At 36.8% G+C, this 22,027-nt stretch overlaps 1 protein-coding gene across 9 annotated transcripts in view; it reads right to left on the reverse strand.

The window, feature by feature from the left end:
- The window catches only part of Phf3 (PHD finger protein 3), a 76,192-nt gene that overhangs the window by 25,647 nt on the left and 28,518 nt on the right, over positions 1-22,027 (reverse strand). For 5 of the 9 annotated variants that reach the window (XM_076557970.1, XM_076557967.1, XM_076557968.1 and 2 more), the window contains 4 exons: positions 16,761-16,922; positions 9,203-10,928; positions 3,454-3,763; positions 739-922 (listed from right to left, as the gene is read on the reverse strand). In XM_076557970.1, coding sequence (XP_076414085.1) covers positions 739-922; positions 3,454-3,763; positions 9,203-10,928; positions 16,761-16,902 — 2,362 coding nt within the window. In that variant the 5' untranslated portion in view covers positions 16,903-16,922. Of the gene's footprint in view, positions 1-738; positions 923-3,453; positions 3,764-9,202; positions 10,929-16,760; positions 16,923-17,753; positions 17,950-22,027 lie in introns of those variants that run through there. The other 4 variants (XM_076557969.1, XM_076557972.1, XM_042266242.2 and 1 more) reach the window with 3 other exon arrangements.

The following is a 22,027-nucleotide window of genomic DNA, read 5'->3' on the forward strand; positions in this document are numbered from 1 at the left end:
AAACTAAAATTCTATCCAATCATCCCTACTTCTTTCATCTGCCTATAACTAATCCACTGTCAAGTTCTGCACTACTGTAAAAGCAATCTCAATTTGAACATCTTCACTGTGTCCACTATACCTATGCAACAAGGTACTCATTACTTTTACAGGATACTGCTGTGCACTCCTAATGAATGCACTCTTTTCTTCCTACTAGCCTGTCATCCAAAACCACCACGGTTATCTATTACTCCCTTGCACAAACTCCAAAGGATTCACTTATATTCAGAATAAACTACATCATCTTCCATAATTTCCTTGAACCTGCCTTCTAGTACTAGTCTCTTCCTCAGCGTTCATACACTGCTCCTGACCTCATCTCTCCTTCAGTGTTTTGTATTCTCCAAATTCCACAAGTTACTTCCCTCTTTCTACACCAGTCTCTCCCACTCCCCAACCGTGACTCTACACCTCATTTTCACACTTTTTCTTAAAGCCTGATATCATTTTCTTACTTGTTAGTTTACTGTCTATCTTCTTCCACAAAGACTTAAGTGCCAAGAAGACAGGGTTAAGGTCTACTTCACTAACTAGCTTCACCAGTATCCCATAAATTTAAAGCAATGTTTTTCATTACAAATATAGTCAATAATTTTAACTGTCATTTAGATGTTCATTTTTTTTAAAATTTCCAAGATACACTAACCTGTGAAATAAACTAAATATATAGTACGTAATTCTTAGTAGTCTCACTACCTGATTTTGATGCTTTTTCTACTGTGCAAGATATAGATGTAGATTCTTTGTGTATTTTTTCACTCTTTTCTTCTGATGATCTCCGAGGTAAAACTGGTTGTCCCAACTTCCGAAGAGGTGCTAGCTGCCATTTTTTAATTTCATTATCTCTACTGTCAGATGAAGTTTTTCCCTCACTGGACTCCTGGAAAATAGAATTTATTTCATTAAAATGAAAACTACTATATAAAATAAATTTCAATAATATGTAAGTGAATGAAACTAAATCTAATTAACAGTACAAACTGCTGAGATGAAACAATTTTCAGTCATCATTTAAATGATTTTAAGATATACAAAAATATATGATTATTAAAAAACAGAGGATTCATTCTTTCATTCAAAATCTATTTGTTAAGCACCTACTCTGCACAGAACACATAACATCCCATAAGGAAGAAAACAAGACAGAGATCAGTGGTGAGGCCCTTAGTTGGCTGACAATGAAGAAGGCAGGTACTATGGAACACTGAGCTTCTGCATTTGTCAGTGCTTCTAAAGAACAAGTCAGTCACACTAACATCAGCCCAGGGATCAGTTAAGTTCGCACTAGGTCAAGAGGCCATTTTAACTCCCTGCGTGTACCATCAATGTACTTGTTACTTGGTTCCTAACTGAAACCTACAAAGAATTCCTAGTGAAAGGAGATTTCTCAGATGAGAGAAACTAATCACATTACACAAATCTTGAAAAATGGAGAATAACTATGCACAGATAGACAAAGTATCAAATACAGAAACATGATATTTAATGTAGGAATCCTCTCATTTTTCAGTTTTTTTTTTTTTTTAGTTTTCTAACTAGACATAACATTGAGAGTAGAAATGTGGTGGTGTGTTTGTTTTTAAGACGTATTTTTGTTCTCTTTGTATGAGTGCTTTGCCATGTACGTAAGTGCACCAGCTGTGGAGGCCTGAAGAGTGCGTCAGACCTCCAGCTCTGGAATTACAGACACTGTGAGCCACCATGTGGACACCAGAATTACACCTGGCTCCTCTGAAAAAGTAGCCAGAGCTCTTTACTGCTGAGCCACCTCTACAGCCCAACATGTTTTACTATCACAGATCTGGTAATATTCCTAGCACACAACAAAAATACAATGACTATTTCAACATAGAAATCGGTGATAGGAAGTCATATATGAAAAGCAGACATCATAAATTGCCACCAGATTGACCAAAAGATTCAAGAGTTCACCATCAGCCAGGCATGATGGAGCATGTAACAGTACTTGGGAGCAGAGGCAGGCAGATCTGTGAGTTTGAGGCCAGCCTGGTTTACATAGCAGTTCCAAGTCAGCCAGAGCTACATAAAGACCCTGTCTCAAAAACTTAAAAATAAAACAAAAGGAGAAAAAAGAATTCACCATCAAAAAAGAAAACCAAGCAATGATAGGCTGAATGCTGCACGCATCTAGAAACTCAGACCAACTTCTAGGATTTCTAAAAACATCAACAATGTTAACGTTTTATAATGTCTTTTCAGGTAAGAAAGAGACAGCTCAGCCAAATGACAATATAGTAAGATAATTTCCAAATAGACAAGAAACTGTACACAAAATTTAACAACCAACAGTTAATGACATACAGAAGTTTTCAGAGAACATATTGTAAAATGTTAATATAGCACTCAGACATAGCATCAATTAAATTTATGTTAACCAAAAAATCTAACTCTCCAAATATCGTGTCAGACAGAAATGCTAAATGTCACAAAGATTTGACAAAATGGAAATCAACCAAGATTGGCCACAAAAGAAGTGTCTGAGAGAGCTGAGTTAGTAGATAATGGAGGAGCCCATCACAAGATACTCAGATTCTGGTGAATTATTTTCCCTGCACAGTACAAAGCCCGGCTGTGCTCGGGAGCTGTAGAGGTTCAATGCCAGCTCACCTGGAGACCTTCCTAACAGAGCTGTACTCCCTCACCATCCTTTTACACAGAGGCTACAGCTTCTCCCCCAGCAATGTGTGGCTTACTAACAGATCCAAATGGCTGGACCAAAAGCTTCCAGTGTTGCTTTCAGCTTCTAAATCAGTGTTTTCAGTGCCTTTTAGATGACATATTTGCTTATTCTTATACACTTATTGCCACTACATTTTTTCCTCTCCAAGATTCTACTACAAATCAAGAATGAGAAAAATCACCAGCAATGAAAGAAAACTTGATCGGAAAGTACAATGCATCTTTTCTATTTTTTCTTCTTTTAAACATAAAATATTTTAAAATTTGTTCAGAAGATACTTTTAGAAGGTGGTTTAAAATGTCCTATCAGGGGAAACGAACTTTTAGAAGTCTACAGTTCAACAGTAGAAGTGAGAGGAGTGACTTCCAAACAAATAAGATCAAAGGTTACAATTTTTTGTAATTCTTAAAGAAAAAATACAAAATGGTTCACCTAAAGAATTAGTAGATATTTGTACTTAGGTCACATAGACACATGAACATTGTAAAAACAAAAATCAAATATAAAACTACAGCTTAGATAGCACAAAAAAGCTGCTTATGTCAGAGTCCCTACTTTTCAGCAAAACTGCTCCCAAAACTTCAATTCAACTCATTCTTATGAGAAAATAAGAGCATACATTGTAACAAACCTGCAAGAGAAATTTTTGAATCACATTTAGGTCCATGTAAAGCTTTTGAAATAATGAATGTACTTTCCGGAAAGCTTACCCGTTTTAAAATTTTGACCTTGTGCTTTACAGTATCATCCACTGATTTGTTTTTATCATTGGCCACCATGTGCTTCGACGACCCAAGCTTTTCACACTCCATTGTTTTCTCTTCACTGTGGGCTTCAACTGCAGCTTGGTCTTCCAAAATATCTGCATCTAGTATATCAGTCTTTTTATCTTCTTCAGCACAACATCTTACACAAACATATTCTTTGTCTTCCTCTCCCATTTGTTGTGCTTGGGAAAGACTTAACCCAACACAGTCACCATGAAACCAGTCATCACAGCGCCCACAGCCAACCATAAACCTGGAAGGGGGCAGGAAGGGGAAAAGTGATTTCATGAAAAACAGTATTTATTCTCAAGTGAAAACAATATTTAATGTTCAGATACTTTTCATATTTTCCACTTGTGCAATAGTTCAACATGGAGCACGTTCCCAAGGAATATTCCATGAAAATGCAACTTTTAAATAACGAGATTCTCCTCTCTAGTTGTAGAACTGATAGAAGACACTAGGGGATGACAGGAATGAGGATACAAGGTGGTTTCAGATGAAAACTGGTCTCCCATAGTACTTTGTTTTATAAGTACAAAACTTTAACAGTGAGAAGATGTGTGAGATCTTATCCACAATCTATCCTAGAGCTGAGATCATATAGAAAACTGGGGGATTTGACTTAAAAAAAAAATGCTTTAAAGGGGGAAAAAAGAAGCAAAGTCTCTTTCACACTCTAACCAGTATGTAACCTGAATTGTTCTTCATTCTGGTTCAAGGTGTCATATTGATTCAGCTGAAGAATGTGCTTATTTTGGGGTGTGGGCTTTCTTAGTTAATGCCTATGTGTTTCGGGTTATCAACTTATTTCCCTAAAAAACAATGCTCTCTCTTAACATGAATGCATTCACATTTAGGTTTTATTTCTAATATTCTGTTTGAAGTTTTTCCTTTATTACATTCTACCTAAGAAATCACCTCATGTATTGGTAGTCAAGTCCAGTGCAAAGTTTCAATATAAAAAAAAAAAAAAACTGTCATTCACCTAAAAAATACTTGCAACTACTTAGAAATAAAGTAGCAAATAAGACATGATCATATGATCAGCAATATTATCAGCTCACCTGGATATTCAGATTTCATCCCCCTTTCCCTTTCAGTCTGGCAATTCATGGCATTTGAAAGACTTAGGGATAGCCTTTTATCATGCAAGCACTTCACAGCACTGATGTTAATAGTGGCACCACCAAACATGTCCTACTCCTTTTAAAATGTGTGGTCTAACAGATGGAATGTTGAAAATTATTAGCCTAGGTGGCATGGTCCAACTCTAAATACACCTGAGTTCCTATTTCCATGTTGGAAATATCAAAATTAATACTACATTTAGGAGGTGTTTTTCAAGTGGCTCCACATCCATCACTCTTCTACAGCAGCTCTTTACCCTCTTTGTCCTGTGTGCATTTCTGTCTGCCCAACTACAACTGTGACTGCCAAGTCTTAAGGAGATGAACACAAATGGTCATTATCCTCAGCGGTCTATCTGCCCCAGTGTTGCCAGTCTTCAGCTTCCCTATCATACTCTTGGTTTGAGAAATAAGGATAGGTAGGGTTTTTATTCACAAGTCGAGATCATTTAAAACAATGCAACATTTGTTTATAAGAAAAGTTTCTGTTTGAGATTTTTGATGGTTTTGTGATGTTTCAAATGACAGCTGTTCCACAGGGTAGGGATTTTGAAGAATTCTTTCATGTTCAATACCTTAATGTTCTTTCCTTGCTCCATACAAAGTACACACATTGCTATTTCCTGAAACCAACTGTCTAGTATACACAGCTTTGAGATTTTGAAGGCAAACAACTGGTCACTTCTGTTCCACAGCCACAGCTGCACTGACTCGAGGCAAGTCTGCAATGGTTCCATCTTAAATGTCAGATTATGTAACACAGTGAAGTGTTTTCAACCTTCCATTTGATGTAACCAGACCACCTCACTGATGGATGACCATAAAATTTATCAAATTATTTCATCATACCTGATTTCAAATGCCTACACTCAAATGTTGACATACTCTGAAAAACAAATCTCTTGTAATCTAAAGATGTCACCTTAGTAGTTTAGGTTTGGTTTTAAAACAATGTATTTAGATAAAAACTTTCTACAAAATAAAAAATAGTAAAACACACAAACAAAAACCTCCTTAGTATCTGGGAGTGGGGGAAATCTACTTTAATATAGTCAAATACTCATAACTGTTAACACCAATTTCTCAAATCAAACCTTCTAAGTACCATGAACTTAAAAAAAAAAAATTCTGAAAAGACAGGACACAGAAACAGGGAATGGGAGAGAAGAAGCAAAGAGAAGGAAAGAGAGAGAAGAAAGAGACAAACAGAGACAGAGAAAGAGAAAGAAAGAGTAGAGATGGACAGACGAAGGACCTTATCTTCTTTCTGGCTATCATACTGCTTTATAGACCATGGACAGCTGGGCGGTGGTGACACTCGCCTTTAATCCTAGCACTTGATAGGCAGAGGCAAATGGGTCTCTGTGAGTTTGAGGTCAGCCTGGTCTACAGAGCGAGTTCCAGGACAGCCAGGGCTACACAAAAAAACCCTGTCTCAAAAAACAAAACAACACAAAAGATGCAAGGAGAGGAGGGCACAGTTGGGAGCAGCGCAGAGGACTCACAGCAGGGGACAGCCAACTAGTCCTCCATTTCCTACCCTGTTCTTGAATTTCTGACTAACAAGAGGAGAAATTTCCTCATGGAAAGTATTAAGTCTCTACGTAAAAAGAAAGAAAGAAATGCTGTGTAGAGCTTCTGAATCAGTTAACTCAAGCAAATCAGTATGAATTAGTTATGTGAAAAGATGCAGCAATACTCACATCTTTTCTCACTATGTTCACATACAAACTAACAGTAAAAACAAAAATTAGTCTACTGAAAAAAGAATAGAAAGCAATTTGCATTTCTAATCTTAATTCTTTATGGTATTAGTCTGAAAAGATTCTTAGAAAACTTCAGTTGTTAAAGTAAACTATAGAGTTAATTCTAAGAACACTTGCAGTCACAAAAAAAAAAAAAAAAAAAGAGGGGAGGTCACAAATTAACACCGAAGATATTACAAGTTCTGTTAGTTTTACTGGGTCTACAGTTCTATTAGGCAATTTAAGTGACAACCTAGAACGTACTGTCATTACACACGAGCTCACTCTTCTATATTTAAGATTTTATTTCACATAATCATTAAATCTTAATAGTTAACCTAGTCTGTGAGGAAAAATAGTCTATAAAACTTACAATGAGAAAACCAGAACTACTTATTCTAAAGAATTATGTCCTCAGAATTAAATGTTCTTTTCTAAATATAACACTATGAATTAATGCTGCTAAGGAGACTTTTTGCTTCTCAGTTTCGAAATTTTGTCCAATCTAGAATTAGGGTCAAGAAAATGCACTACAAATTAAAGATACAAACATCTTCCTAACAAAGGAAGAAAGAGAAACCCAAGGTAGATAATATGAAGAGACTAAGAAAATTTCCATTCAAAATGCCTGCTGGTGAAAAGGTAACATTTATGTAAAAATAAATAAAGGTCTCATTTTAAAAATATACTGAATAATTATGATACATGTCTGTATCAGGAAAATAAACTTAAGAAAAAATACACTATATTAAAAGACTTATTGTCTCTAGGACAAAAGAATTTTAACATGTTATGCCAAAGTGTAATACAAACCATAATGTCCAATTGGATATATATACAAAATATATATGTCCAGCTGCAATTTGTGTAAGATACTGATTAACTCTACTGTCACAAGTACTATAAACAAAGAGATTCCAGTGTGACTAACATATAAAATCAGACAATCTTTACACATTTTTCTCATAAATCTGTACTTATACATGTACATTAAAAGCGGAAAATTACAGATTGTGTGAAAAGCATGCTTTAGATAGTCAATGAATGCAAGGACAATGTTAGCAATATAGCAGTGAGTTAATAATATATAAGGAAAAAAACCCAACCAATTACTTAGGCTTCTTTATTCACAGACTGAAAAAAAAAATTACTGAAGGTGTCTGAAAAGCTAATTTAGAAACTAATTGTTTCCAATGTACATCATCAAGATCAATTCCACAGGGTCAACACTCCAGTCCCCAGAACTAATATTCTAAGCTGTATTCTAGACTGAAGCAGAAAAAGTCCGCATTTTATATAGCAGGCTCAAAAAGTATGTTAAAGTAAGTATTAAGCAGAATATGTAATCTTCACTTTACAAAATAACTGCTGGTGTTAGGAAGTGACAGTCACACTAAAGAGCCTGGGTGAACTCCTGAAGACGAGGCCATTGGAACAAAATATCTATTAAAAAGCTAATTTTAACATACTGAACCTGAGTTCTGAGTCCTATGCCAAAGTTGTTGTTGAGGTTCCTAATCCATAATTCTTAAACACATCAGTGCCATGAATTTTTGAAAGATACTAAGAGACAAAGGACTGGCTTTTATTTTTTATTTTTCCGAGACAGGGTTTCTCTGTGCAACAGTCTTGGCTGTCTTGGATCTCGCTCTGTAGACCAGGCTGGCCTGGAACTCACTGAGATCCGCCTGCCTCTGCATCCCAAGTGCTGGGATTAAAGGTGTGCGACACCACCACCCAGCAGGGCTGGCTTTTATGAAATTTAATCCTTAGGTCTCTGAGATATGAAAAGTAAGCTCCCTTTAGAACATATGAACATATCATGAATGTAAAAGTCATTGAAAGTATGTAACTGTGATAAAGGTAGCATTATATTCAAACATTACAAAATTTAAAAGCAGGAATATACTTTTTTATAAAGTAATTCCTCACATTAAAATAGAATATAAACAGTTTCAGTCCTATAAAAGCTGAGGCAAGAGGACCACCCCAAGGTCAAGGACAGCACAGGTTACATACTGAGCTTCAAAACAGGCTCTGCTTCAGTCTCTGTCTCAAAACAAACTAATTAAAAACAACTCTATGGCATAAAACTTAGTTTAGCAACCCCCAAACCTCCCCCTTACTCTCCCAATTAAAATGATGTATACAACACCATTTACTGACTGCTTCTCTCTAAATTTAGTTTCTTTTTTATGTAATCTAATAGAGGTGGGAAAGGTAACTGCCATTTAACTTGTCCAAGTTTTCTTTTCTTTCTAATGTATAATCTGTCAACAGCAACATAATGATCAGCACCATCTGCTATTTACTTCCAAGATCAAATCTGTTGGTTCTGAAATGGCAGTTGGGTTTAAAGTGCACCATTAAAAAAAAAAAAAAAAAAAAAGCTTCAAAAGAAAAAGAGCAATTCCATTACGACCTTCACATTTATTACTAGTTCTTCTGCAGTCAAATAAAGTGACATATAATCTCCAGTCCTGAGGCAGCATGACAATTCTGATTAGCATAGGAGTTTGGGTTTTTTATCAGAAGCAATGACTACATTAAATCATGATTGGTTACAGTAGCAAAACATGTCCATGCATATCAGCTATTGGTCAGACTAAGCTTTTTAAAAACATCCTAGGATGATCTAGTTGTAAATTCAGTGGCTCCAAGTTTCTATCATTTATCCAGGATTGGTATGGGGCTTTTGGAAGTCTTGTATATCAAAGAATTTCTTTTCACATTAGAAAGTTCTCACATTGATCTCAATCCTCATCCTACAAGTTTATCAGTGTACACACCCATCTACACATACACACGCACACACACCTGTTGCCATGTGGTTTTTTACAAAACCCACATTGCTTGCTGGGAGTCCACATATATTTGCTTTCAACTGCGGAGGTCTGGTCTGACCCTTCTCTTTTTACAGTGGCTATGTTGTCTGGAATGAACAAAGGAGGCTCATCCAGAGAAAAACTTCTGCTGCTTCTCCTTTGGCGAGGTTGTAGGTTTTTCTCAGGTCTTTTTAGTTTCAGTTTCTCCTCCTCCTTCACATGCTCACTGCCTGGATGTTCATGTTCATCCTTGATATGGCCAGTGACCTTCACTGCTGGTGCCTGTGGCTGAGGCTTATGGCTCTGTTTCTGGCTGGAATGGAGTAAGTGTCCAGTTTGTACAGGATGATGCGGCTCCTTAGAGCAGCCAGAGTGACCATGAAGCTTATCACTAAGAGAATGAGTTACAGGTTTGGAAGTGTGCGTTACATTTTGATCTTGTGAGGTTTTTTTCAATACAGAATGAGCTTGGCTTTTCACAGATTTAACCCCAGAATTACAATTCTGGTTTTTCAAATCCTTATCAAGCTGACCTCTCCTCACTTTGACTGGCCTCTGAAAACCATGCTGTGGATCTGACTCATCAGCACTTCGCTTCACACTCTTGACATTAGATTTAGTTCTGCTAGGAACTACGTCATGCTTCACCGAAACAGTTTTTCTTGGAGTCTCTGTGGTCATGCTTTGTTTAGAATGAGTTATGGATTTTGTGTGTTTAGATTTTATATTTTTGGTCTCTAAACCACTTCTATCATCCTGAAGATCTGCTGTTTCATGAGAATCCATTTTACTACTTTGAGTAATATTCAACTGCTTTGAATTTTGGTCAGGAACATCATAAATAATATTTTCAGAAGTACTAGTTTCTGGTTCAAAAGTACAAGTATTAACCTCCTCCAAATTTGATTTATTTAACTCTGTGCTCCGTAAGTGAACATCATTAGACTCCATGTCCTCACAATATCCCGATGTTTCTATTTGATTTCTTTGAAGAGAGTTCTCAGCTTTATCTAGAGTATCTATGGTACTCTTCAATTCCAAATTACATTCAGCCGCTTCATTTTTTTCTGTCTTAATTTTCTCTGTGCAAGCAGAGTCACTGGATACATCAGAAGACTCGGGTTCCTCGGTCATCTGGTCACCTTCACAGGGGAACTTTAGCTCCTCTGATGCTTGTTCAAGTTTTCCCACTGCTCTCCTTTCTTCAACAGCATCATCCATTTCACCTGAAACAAGATCATTCTGCTCATCTTCCTTATCTGAAAACTTAAACAATGGGCTACTGTCAGTCTTAATTTTACATTCCATCAGAGCTTCATTTTTCTTTTCTTCCAGACTAACACAAGTCTCTGAAAGAAGTGAACAATTTAACTCAGGAGATGGCACGTTTATTTCACCCTGGTTATTACATGCATGTTTGGGATCTAATTCAGCTTCCTCCTTCATTTCAACACAAGATGACAATGAAGTATCAAGAGAAGATGCTGAGACTTCTGGTACCACATCGACTGGTTCAGCATGTCGGCTACTCCGTCTACTCTCCTTAGGGTAGTCGGATTTCAGGGACGTGTATAGTTCTTCTTTACTCTGACACTTTTCTGAGGGTTTCGCCCCTACTTTAGGGGTGGGTACGGTCTTCCCAGAGGGCTTTTTTGTGCTTAGAGGTGCTGCACTTGAACGCTTGGCAATAGTGCTTTGTCGCAAACTTCTTACTTGTTCTATCATAGGGGAAAAAATAAAATAAAATAAAATAAAAACTTAGCTACTTGCTGTGTGCTTTTTATTTTAGTAGAGTTTAGAATATATTGCTTCCTTACTCTAAACTATGAAACTTACCTGATCATATCAGTAAAAATTTACTGACAGCTACTCATGATGATCACATATACATTAATATATATATATATAATTGAATATTAATTTACATTCATGAGAGTCTCTTGAATACTGGCAGAAGGGATAGAAATGCAAATTTCAGACTAATTTATAAGAAATGTTTTCAATAAATATCTTTTCTATATAAAAATAAAAGATGGAAATCAAATTAAGCAAAATGAACATCCATTACCACTAATAACTGTCTTAAAAAAGATTACCATACATTCCTAAACACCAAATATATCTAATTATATAAAGCCAAGTTAAATCCACTTGGCATTGTAAGTTCAAATGCCAATGAAGTCTTAAATGCAAAGGAAACCATGTTTTTCTAACATGGTTTCTAAACATTCCTAAACAATATCTGTTGCTTTAAGATACAACCCTAAAGACCTCCAATCTCCATTTTAATATATTTCCCTTTCACATTGAAGTTATTATTTTTTTAAGTGAGACAGGTCTCGTGTAGCCGAGGCTGGATTCAAACTCAAGGAGATCTTGAAGTTGATCCTCTTGCCTCCACTTCTCCATGGTGAGATTTGTAGGCTGTTGGCACAAGCAGAACCCATGTTTGGTTCTAGTACAGGCTAGGTAGGTAAGCACTCTAAAACAATGGAGCTACATATATCTCTAGTCTCTATACTATTCTTATGGAAGAAATCAAAGCTTGCACCAAGAGTACCACATACCGACTGCCAAATGAACCAGTAACTTAAGCTGATAAAATGTGCAAGGAAAATAACAAAAAAAAAAAAAAAAGGTAACCTCCTTCTTTTAACAGTGCTCATAATGGAGTCTACAAATAGGGCTTTCCCCCCCGGCCCTTTTCCCCCCGAGCTTAATAAATCTTCTAGAGAAAGGAAAAACATATAGAAAAAAGAACTGAAATTAAACTTTAAAGATTCACTAAATAGAAAAGCAATTCATAAATTAAAATTCAAAATACATGTCTGATGCTATATCTATCTTGTTCCTCTAGACCAACTTCACATGAACACATCAATTTCTTTTAAAGTTACCCATTCAAAATAAAATCCTACAATGCTACTGCTTTGAATCTTTCCCCCAACTTGTCACTATCATCAGAGGATGAAACTGTTAAAAAATGTCCTTCTTACATCTGGAACAACCCCAGGTGATACTTCAGGTCCTGGTATAACTTAATAGCACTCTCATTCTTCAATGTCCCATTGGAAAATAAACTAGAGTTATCCCAGTCTTTGGGGACCTTTCTATTCTCCCTAGGCCTCCCAATCTCTATGCATTTGGGACACACTCCACAACTTTAAAAAATTATGAGCTGCAGAGATGGCTCAGTCACTAAAGTGCTCATTATGCATGCACAAGGATCTGAGTTTAGACTCCCAACACCCATATAAAAGATGGGCATGGAAGCATGCACCTGTAACCCCAGTGCTGGAGGTAGGACCGGAGTGCTGAGACAGGAGGATCCCTGAAAGGTACTGAGCAGCCAACCTACTTCAATCAAGGAGCTCCAGGTTTTTTCTGTGAGAGATACTGACTCAAAACATAAGGTAGAAGGTGATGGAGAAAGACAACTGACATTGACCTCTGGTCTTCATACTCACACACCTGGTATGCTCATGCACTCAGATCCACAAATGTACATATATAGCACAGAAAGACAAAATCAGTAATAAAATATTAGTTAATGCATTGTGAATTGTTCATCATATGCTCAGTTATTTTTAAAACAACTCCTGAAGTCTTATTTCTGTATCTAGTTGATGTTTAAGCTCTAAACTCTACACATCTGTGAAATGAAACCACTGAAAAACAAAAAACTTTTAGCTTTGAAGTGGTTGCTAAAAAAAGAGTGGCAGTTAGTTGACTCGGAAGGTATTCTGATGAAATTATTTTCTAATCATAAATTATCTATTAAGCCATGGAAAAAGCTACTTTTGCTTCTCTAAATATAAACTGCTTTTTTTTTGCCTTTCTATAGCCAAAGAACTTATTTTCTACATTAATTCAAGCATACATGTCAAGTAACTGATTTTTAAAAACTGATTAAATATATATTTTAATACAACCTTTATTCCCTTAGATATAATAAAGGATCTTTTTGAAAGGATATGAATCCACAGAAAGTAAAGAACAAGAGAGGAAACAATGACAAATTTTGTAAATCAAACAAGGGACAATTATGAAGTAGTCTCCTTAACCTGGGCTCATAGGAACTCGGAAGCCAGCATGGAACTGACCTAGGCCCTCGACGTCTGACATGTGACAGCTGTGCAGCTCGATCTTCTTATGGAACTCCTAACTCCTAACAGTGGGAGCATGGGCTGTCCCTAATGCTTCGGCTGGCTTTTGGGAACCTATCCTCACACTGGAATGCCTTGCCCAGTCTTAGCACAAGGGGAGGTGTTTAGTCTTACCACAACTTGATAGGCCATGCTTTGTTGATACCCATGGGAGGCCTGTCCCCTTCTGAACAGGATTGGATTTGGGGAGGGGGGGGTGGCAAAAAAAAAAAAAAAAAGTAATATCTTTGAGACAAACACTAAGCTGGCAAGTTTAGCAAATCTCCCACTGATACCCTGCCCGAAACTGGTAGCTGATCCCCCAGAGTAAGAAAGGGTTTTTCAAGACTAGGAATGTCATAATTGAGAGTAGAAATACAAGCACTAATGATAGTTGTGAGACAAAGAGAATTTATATGTACTGAAAGTTGAGATATTCCAATCAGCTTCCTTCGTAGGGTACCAAATATGTTAACAGACTGCAGAAATAATCTGAATTCTGATGAGAGCTTTGTCAAAGAACAAGTAACACTCAGTTCATAAACTTACAAGCTCAAGTTCCCAGTGCTAGTTTGCTGAAGCAGGAGCAAGAGTCAAGGGTCAAACACCTTAAGAAGTCTGGCAGGACACACGTAGTGCTCCTGTGTACTAGCATTTCCCAAGCCCCGTCCACTCCCCTTGGAAATGCAAGCTTCTGACTCAGTGATCCCTCACAGCCTGTCCCTCACCGTGTCACTGTAACGGCAGGCACTTGCTCCTCCTCGGAAACAAGTATGACAACAAAATGACTTCTGTCCTTCCAGGCTAGAAATCCCTGCCTGAGTCCTACTCACTAGCCCAAGCAAACTCCATCTTCTAATGCTTAAGTCTTGCTGGCAGCAGCCAATGACAAGCCCTGTGATGTACGGATTTTGTACATCTCAAGTCTGCTCAGATTTACAAAATGAGGGAAGGAAGCTTTCTAAATGAAAAAGACTAAAACTTTTCTCTTGTAAAGCAAAATGGAGAAAACAAGCTATTAAAGGAGATAAACTATTTTGAGTATCTTACTAAAGACAAAGGTATCAATAACTTAAAGACAAAGCGATTATGGACATTAAAAAAGAGACGACGAATGCACTGCTGCCATCACAGCCACTCCCCAAACAAACCCAAAATATTGGAGCATTAGGACAGAAAGGTCAGGGGAAATAAAACAATTTCAAAAGATTAAGTTAAAAAAGATAATATAGGAACGTATATAAAAAAGAAAGAAAATGAAAGGCCAGCATCTTTTACCAGACATGAATTCAAGAAAGCAAGAGTTGACCAACTAATGAAAATGAGTAAAAGTAATTTAAGAAAAACTTCCAGGGTCGAACCATAGTTTTCAGACTCTGAATCTAATCAATGCTAGCTTAACTTTAATGCATAAAATATACCAAATACCAAGATTTCATGTCATAAAAATTTTTTAAAAATAGTGGAAAAGATTCTACAAGCTTCCTACATACTGCACTGCCAATACCTCCCCCTGCACCAAAACACAAACAAAAAACAGAGAAGCGTCTTAATAAGTCAGTGAATGAAGTCATATTTTCGAATCAGTTCCTATGGTAATTAATCCTTGCTAAAGCAAATTTTTCCCCAACCATGTCCATGCAAGCAACCCTAATTATTGGTTGTGGACACACCAATAGAAACATTAAATAGAAAAAACACTAGGCAAGAAGTATTTGCAGCAGGAGTGGAAGGAATTAAGATAATAATAATAATAATAATAATAATAATAATAATAATAATAAATAATAAAATAGGGGAGAGATGACTAATGTATATAATGTATACATGCATTTATGAAATTGTGAAAAAAAAATGTTTTTAAGTATACATATATTGTTTAAATAAAAATTTCCCTCCCAGAGTCAAAGACAATCTAATAAAACTCCCCCAACACAAGGCCTGAGAAGCCCTCTTTTGAGTTGTTAGTCAGGGTTGTCAAGGAGACTCCCAAAATATTATAGCCTATTGCTACTACCTTAGGTTACCACCCAAAAGTAGAAGGTAAGTCCCTACTGCTGAAGGTACCATGCACTTCAGACACAGGGCCCAGAGGCCCCTGAGCAAGAATGGACCTGTAAGCCTCCTCCCTTTGGACCAGCTTTCATGATACCAAAAGGTGCCATGCAAGCTTCCAAAAGAAGGAAGATGCAACCAACAGTCCTACCCAGTTATAACAACTATGATCCACATCAACCACCAGCATAGCACAATACTCCTAAGGATGCAGTACTGGCACATGTAACTTGACAGTAACAAACAGCTCTCTAACTGGACTTAACACCTAGGTAACAAAAGGGTAACTATGTCTGGTACTAAAAACCTAGCCAACTACCCAGGGCTAGTGAAGTCATGGATCTTGCAGAACTTACAACCACCACTTTACTAAAACCAGCATCATCCTTAACTACATTCTAAGTATGTGTCCTTATAGCCACAGCTAAATGTGGCACTCACCCCTCAAACTTCTTTCTAGCAGATGGAGACCGCTACAGAACAACACAACCAATCAAAATGCTATTGTGGAGCCCAGTCCCAATGGATACACCTACAAAAGAATTGCAGCACTTAAAGGCTCAGGAATCACTGCAGAAGAGAGGGAGGAAAGACTGTAAGAGCCAACGGATCTGGGAGTTTGTTCTAAGATTGCAATCCTAGTAATATCAGAAGCTACACCCATAAAATCTCATGAACATGACTGCCTAAAAATGAGCTGAACAAGGACAGCAACAGTAGACATGCTAATATGGAAAGGGGAAAGCCCAGGAAGTCTCAATCCTACACAAAGAACTAGAGACAACTGAGAATGAGAGAAAAAGTCTTCCCTAGGGAAAAGCTCACCAATTGGTTATCCACTACCAAATGGTCAGCCCTGAAAACACATACAAGTAATATTATACAGACTGAGCAGGCTGTATGTGTGTATTTAGACATACACACACAATACAATTAATGAAAAAGATGCCATGAATTTGAAAGAGATCAAGGAGGGATATATGGGAGAGTTTGGACAGAGGAATGGGAAGGGAGAAATGATGTAATTTTATTATTACAATCTCAAAAAAACAATAATTAAAAATGCTTACATCACAAAATACATTTTAAAAAACAATCTTTCAAGCCAGACATGACTAGAATACTCCTGTAATCTTAGTACTTGGAAAATGGAGTTAACAAGATAAGGAGTTCAAAGCTTCACAGGGTGTCTGAAATCAGCCTGGGCTGTAAGCGACCATACTGATCAGCTGGTTGGTAGGTAGATAGGTGAGGGGATGGATAAACAGATAATCTGCGTAGAATGTGTACAACCTAACATCCATGTTTTATGCATCTGATTTTCTAGCTTAACCTCTTGGGAAGGATTACCTTGTGCCATTAAACGAGGTGATTTTCTTGGTGATCTCACTGAATTGTCTTCTACTCTGTCCCTCAAATTCCTGTTAGGTAAAATCAATTCTTCTTCATCAATGGTATCATTACCACTTTCTTTAACAACTCCTTCATCCATAATATCGTCAAGACCAACAACTAGAAAGAGACAAAAACAAAAATTATTTTAAAAAATATTGGGTGTATTATAAATTTAAAAGGGAAAAAATCAAAATGTTTTAATGTGATACTGCATAGTCATAAAAATCTATGCCTATTGATAATCTATGTGATCCTGTTACTAGTAAGCACCCACATCAATTCCATTTTACAAATGTCTACCTTGTGAAGTTATTACTCAGAGAGAATTAGCAATGACCTTTTCTGATTTGATCTCAACTACTGCTCTGCTACCATCTGCTTCCCCTTGAGACTGTCATAGGCAACTACACCTGGAATACTCAGTTATCTCAATTCTACTGAGGCAGTATAAAAGTGTTCTATGTCTTGAGACATTATGCTGCATAAGTGGGAATGATATAGGTCAGTTATAGATGGTAAAATAAATAAGGAAGACCAGACAGAGAAAGAAAATCAAAGTTGTATTTCTTCACCCAATGGTGAGGAAAGCAGTGGGTAGTTACAGTTAAACAATTAAATTACTTTCCCCTAACCAGTAAGACAAAGCCATTGAACTCAGGAAGGATGGAAAAGGTCTGGGGGACACTGAAGAAAACAGTTAACAGTATTCATATTGTTACTAAGTTTATTTCTATACAGAACAAATGTCACCTTAAGAAGTCAATGTGTATAAATAATCTTAAAAGCACACTTGCTGAAATCTTGTACAAAGAATGTTACTATTTTCATTAGATGGCTTGGATGCGAATCTCTGGCAGAACACGCACATGAAATGTGACTAGGGCATTGACCCTCTCTACTACTTTCCTCTATCTCTGAAAGGAGAGTAACAGTACCTGTCCTACCTACCTCACAGGCTTGTTGTGAGGATCAAGTGGGATGATGTATGAAAACTCACTCTGTAAACTTTAGAGTACTATACAAATGTTAGTTAGTCTCTTCATCCTAGGGGTTAGAAGGAACCTCAAGAAGTTATCTAGTCCTCATCTTTGTATCCAAGTAGAAGAACTTCAGTTAAAAGAGCTCAACAAGATAGTGGTCTATCCTAAAATTTAAAGAGAACAAAATTCTTAATAAATATATTTTCAAATAACACAATCTTTTTTGAAGAGCAATTCAGCAATCAATAGATTCACAAAACTGCTCAAACAACCCTTCCCCCAAAACCATAAAAAAAAAAAAAAAAAAAAAAAAAAACACACAGAGGAAAAGAATGAATTGAGAAGAAAATGTTGGCCAGAAAACATTCTAATCTTTGTTCAAGAAGTCATATAAACGAAATGCATATCCATGTACATTTAGACAGGGAAAAAAGACTGACAGGATACAGATGAAAATATAACATTAGCAGTAATATTAATTCTTCTCTATAAAAGGTAAGGTTCACTTTTCATCTATTTTCCAAGTATCTTAATACAAAGCATGCACTACTTTCAAAGAGTTCACAGTCTTAACCACTATGCTATGAGCTACAATACACTTCAGGAAAATTAATCAGGACTCTCTTAAGACAGAATTTGGATAGAGAGAGAGGTGGGAAGTCCAGTGAGGCTATTCTATCATGAGCAAATATTTATGTCACTGCACATACTCAAAAAAGAAAAAAAAAGTTTATAGTAAGTACTCTAAAAAGTAAATTAATAATATTACTTTTTCTCAATTCTATATAAAAAAAATCACTTAAATTATCTATATATGCATTGGGAAGATGCATAAAAGGCACAGACTGTAACACTGACTATTACCACCAATTATCTCTAACAGTTAAGGTGGCTAAGGAAAAGATGTTATTCTAGTATCTTAATTTTTCCTATACTTTGTCAGCAAATGTCAACAATAAGCACATGCCTTAGATTATTATTAGGAAAAAAAGTTGGGGGGAGGCGGGGGAGACGACGACAATCTGGAAGAGTAAAACTGTCCAAGAGAAAAGGCTAATTAAACTGGTTTGGGAAGATTTAGTAACTCAAATCCACAGGCTAATTAATGAGTCTTGCATATTGTGAGTGTGTGTGTAAATACTATAGCACAAAAGTATGCAAGTCAGAAGGCAACTTGCAGAAGTCCATTTTCTCCATCCACCAGTCCCTGGGACTGTAAACTGAGGTCTCTAGGCTTGGCAGCAAGAACCTTTATTTGCCATAGCTAATTGGCCATTAATGGTACCTCCCATGCTATACCTCTCTACTAACCTACCTATTATACTAATATAAATGTTTTACTTGACTCAGCAAGTCTTTGAGTTAAAGTTAAATGTAATGATGAAACTGAAAGGGGATACAAAGAGAAGTACATTTAGCAGCATTACTTTTATCCTTATTTATGTTTAGGAACATAATAGTATCTAAAAATCAAATTCACTCCAAAGAAGTTAATTTAATGTATGTAAGATACAACTTGATAAAGCCAAACTGGTAAGTCCATACATATCTCACAGAGAGAGACTCCTGTCTCAAAAACAAGATTAATGGCTCCTGAAGAATAACACTAAGGCTGACCTCTGGCTTCCAAAGGCATATACTACCCCTCATACACATAAACATACTTGAGAGCTGAATCATAACAGTTTTTAATTTTATTTAATTAGAAAATCAAGTGACATACCACAAGGTGAGTATAAACAGAAGAACTGTTTAAAATGTGAACTCTGTGACACTCCAATATTTAGAAGTCAGTAAATGAAGCATAAAAAGAAACAGACAAACAAGCTGGAAAAATAAAGAGATCTGAGTGAGACATATGAACCAGACAAGTGAAAAAATATTTCAAAAAAGCAGAGAGAGATCAATTAAGTTAAATGTCTTGACAGGTGAAAGAAAAGATAAATGGCCTTGATCTGGTATCATGATAGCTACTGGTGCAACCTTAGGAGTGGTAATAGTGAGGTAGACTTAAAGGAGAAATATTTTGGTAGCGGGACAGAAAAGTGAAATATAGATGTTGAAAAAAATAAATACAAAACAGTGTGTGTTGACAATGAAATTCAACAGTAAAGGCCCAGACAAAAAAGAATGCACTTCACACTTCATTTTTTCCAAGTATAGAAAGGGAAAAGAAAAGACAGGTATATTCTGCAAACCCCACACCTATGGAAAACAGATGTGGAAATCTAACTTTAAAACACCATCCTATAACAAATTTCATGAAATGAGTAACGCTATCCTATAACAAATGACATGAAATGAGTATCTAACTATGGGACATCACAAGAAAGGCTAAACGCAATGCACCAAAGGGCGTTTTTTAACCAACTAAGCAACATTATGAAACTAAGGCACATGCAAAAATACACACTGAAATTTTTCATTTCAATTTGTATTCTGCCCCATGCTTCTGAAAACATGCAGGTAAGAGACACATGTATTCACAGGTCAATTCCAAAATGCCTAATGATGAGATAAACACTCTTGAGTGGTAGCTTTTGGGAGAGGAATACAGGGAATACTTAAGGGCTGCTTCATTTTATTTCTATTATTCAGGTTTTTCTTTTCTGCTAAGATAGATCATGTGGAGATCAATGTCCTAATTCATTTGAACAGCCTGACTGTTACACTCATATAAGTGGAAAGCTGTAAATGATTATAAAAATGTAAGAACTCTAGGCTTGACTAAAATTACTGATTTACAGCAAATTACTTTAACAAAAAAGCTGACCAATCACACCTCTTTTCATATGCTTTTGTTACAATGTACTTTACTTGCACAAGATCTTCAAAAAGCTGGCCACTACATGTCTCCCCCAATGCAACTATTTGTCCTTGTTTTTGTATGTATGCTTTGTACAGTTATGTGCACCTATGTGCATAGGCCAGCAGAGGTCAGCAGTTTTATCTTCCTTGTGCCTTTTCTACCTAGGAGACAGTGTCTCTCACTGAAGATGGAGATAACCAAAACAACCAGTTCCACTAGAACAGCAGGACTGCAAACCCTAGGGATCCTCTTGTCTGTCTTCCCAGAACTGGGATTATTGGGGTACACCACTGCACCCCGCTTTTTAAAAAGTTTTACTGAGTGATTGATTGGGGGTGGGGGTGTGTTGGGAGTGGGAGCCATGTGCATTGTCTGGCCCATGTGTGGAGATCTGGACAATTTGTAACAAAGGCTATTGGGGTCCAGCCCGAATAGCCCTCTCTAAGTCCACAGGAGAATCTACAAAAGCTGGAGAGCTAATCTTAGGAATAGTAAAGAATCTATGCACACTGTGCTCTTTCAGTCCATCACTTTATTGTTCTAAGTTAATTCTAAACCTACAGCTTCTTTTCACCTCTCTCCTACATTTTATGACTCAAGGAGGGGTGGCTTGTAAAAGCCTCAGTGAACTCTTACAGGGAACAGGTTAAATGAGAGGGAGTGAGACCTTGAATCAATTAAAATCTAAGAAGGGAAAAAAGGAGAATTCGTGTGTAATACTGCATTCCTAAGCGTGGTTAGATAATGAGCTGATTAGTAAACCAAGGTGAAAGGAAAGGGAGTTACGAATTTGTTAGTGTGAGGTTAACTTGGGGCAGCACTTTCCTATCTGCAGGTGAGGTGAGCCCAGGGCACACTTGTTCTCTATCTATTTAAACACTGTGAATCAAACAAACTAGACGTGTTGTTAATCTGTGTCTTTGGGTGTCTGAGAATGTCTCAAATGAGATACTTTTGCCTCCAGTGAGATACATTTGGTCACTTAACACTGACCAAATGCCTGTCAATGAAGGTAACTGCAGGAAGGCAGACCTCTAAGTTTATACTGGAGAAAGGAACAAAGACCTGGTTGTGGAAACAGGTTTTGACTGTGTGACCGTCTTCACACATAGCTGGGGGATATTATCCAAATACCCCAAATGTATAGGGGAAGTTGTGCCCAATAAATGATCAATCACACTGTTAGAAGTTCTTGAGAAAACAATCAGATGGGAAGGCTACAATAGCACACAAGAAATTCACTGCAGGAAACAGCTAATAAAAACCAATATCATCAAAACTCTGAGTTTTGGCTTCAACCTCCACTAATTTTGGCTCTAATGGGTCAGTCAGCCTTGTCAGTGCCAGCTGAGTTCCTGCTTCACATTTCTGTGGCTTGTAGCAAATTTGCAATAAGCTGTTCTCTCTTCCTAACAATGTGGGTTCCAGGGATC

This window comes from Peromyscus maniculatus, chromosome 21 (assembly GCF_049852395.1).
Source record: "Peromyscus maniculatus bairdii isolate BWxNUB_F1_BW_parent chromosome 21, HU_Pman_BW_mat_3.1, whole genome shotgun sequence".
NCBI lineage: Eukaryota > Metazoa > Chordata > Mammalia > Rodentia > Cricetidae > Peromyscus > Peromyscus maniculatus.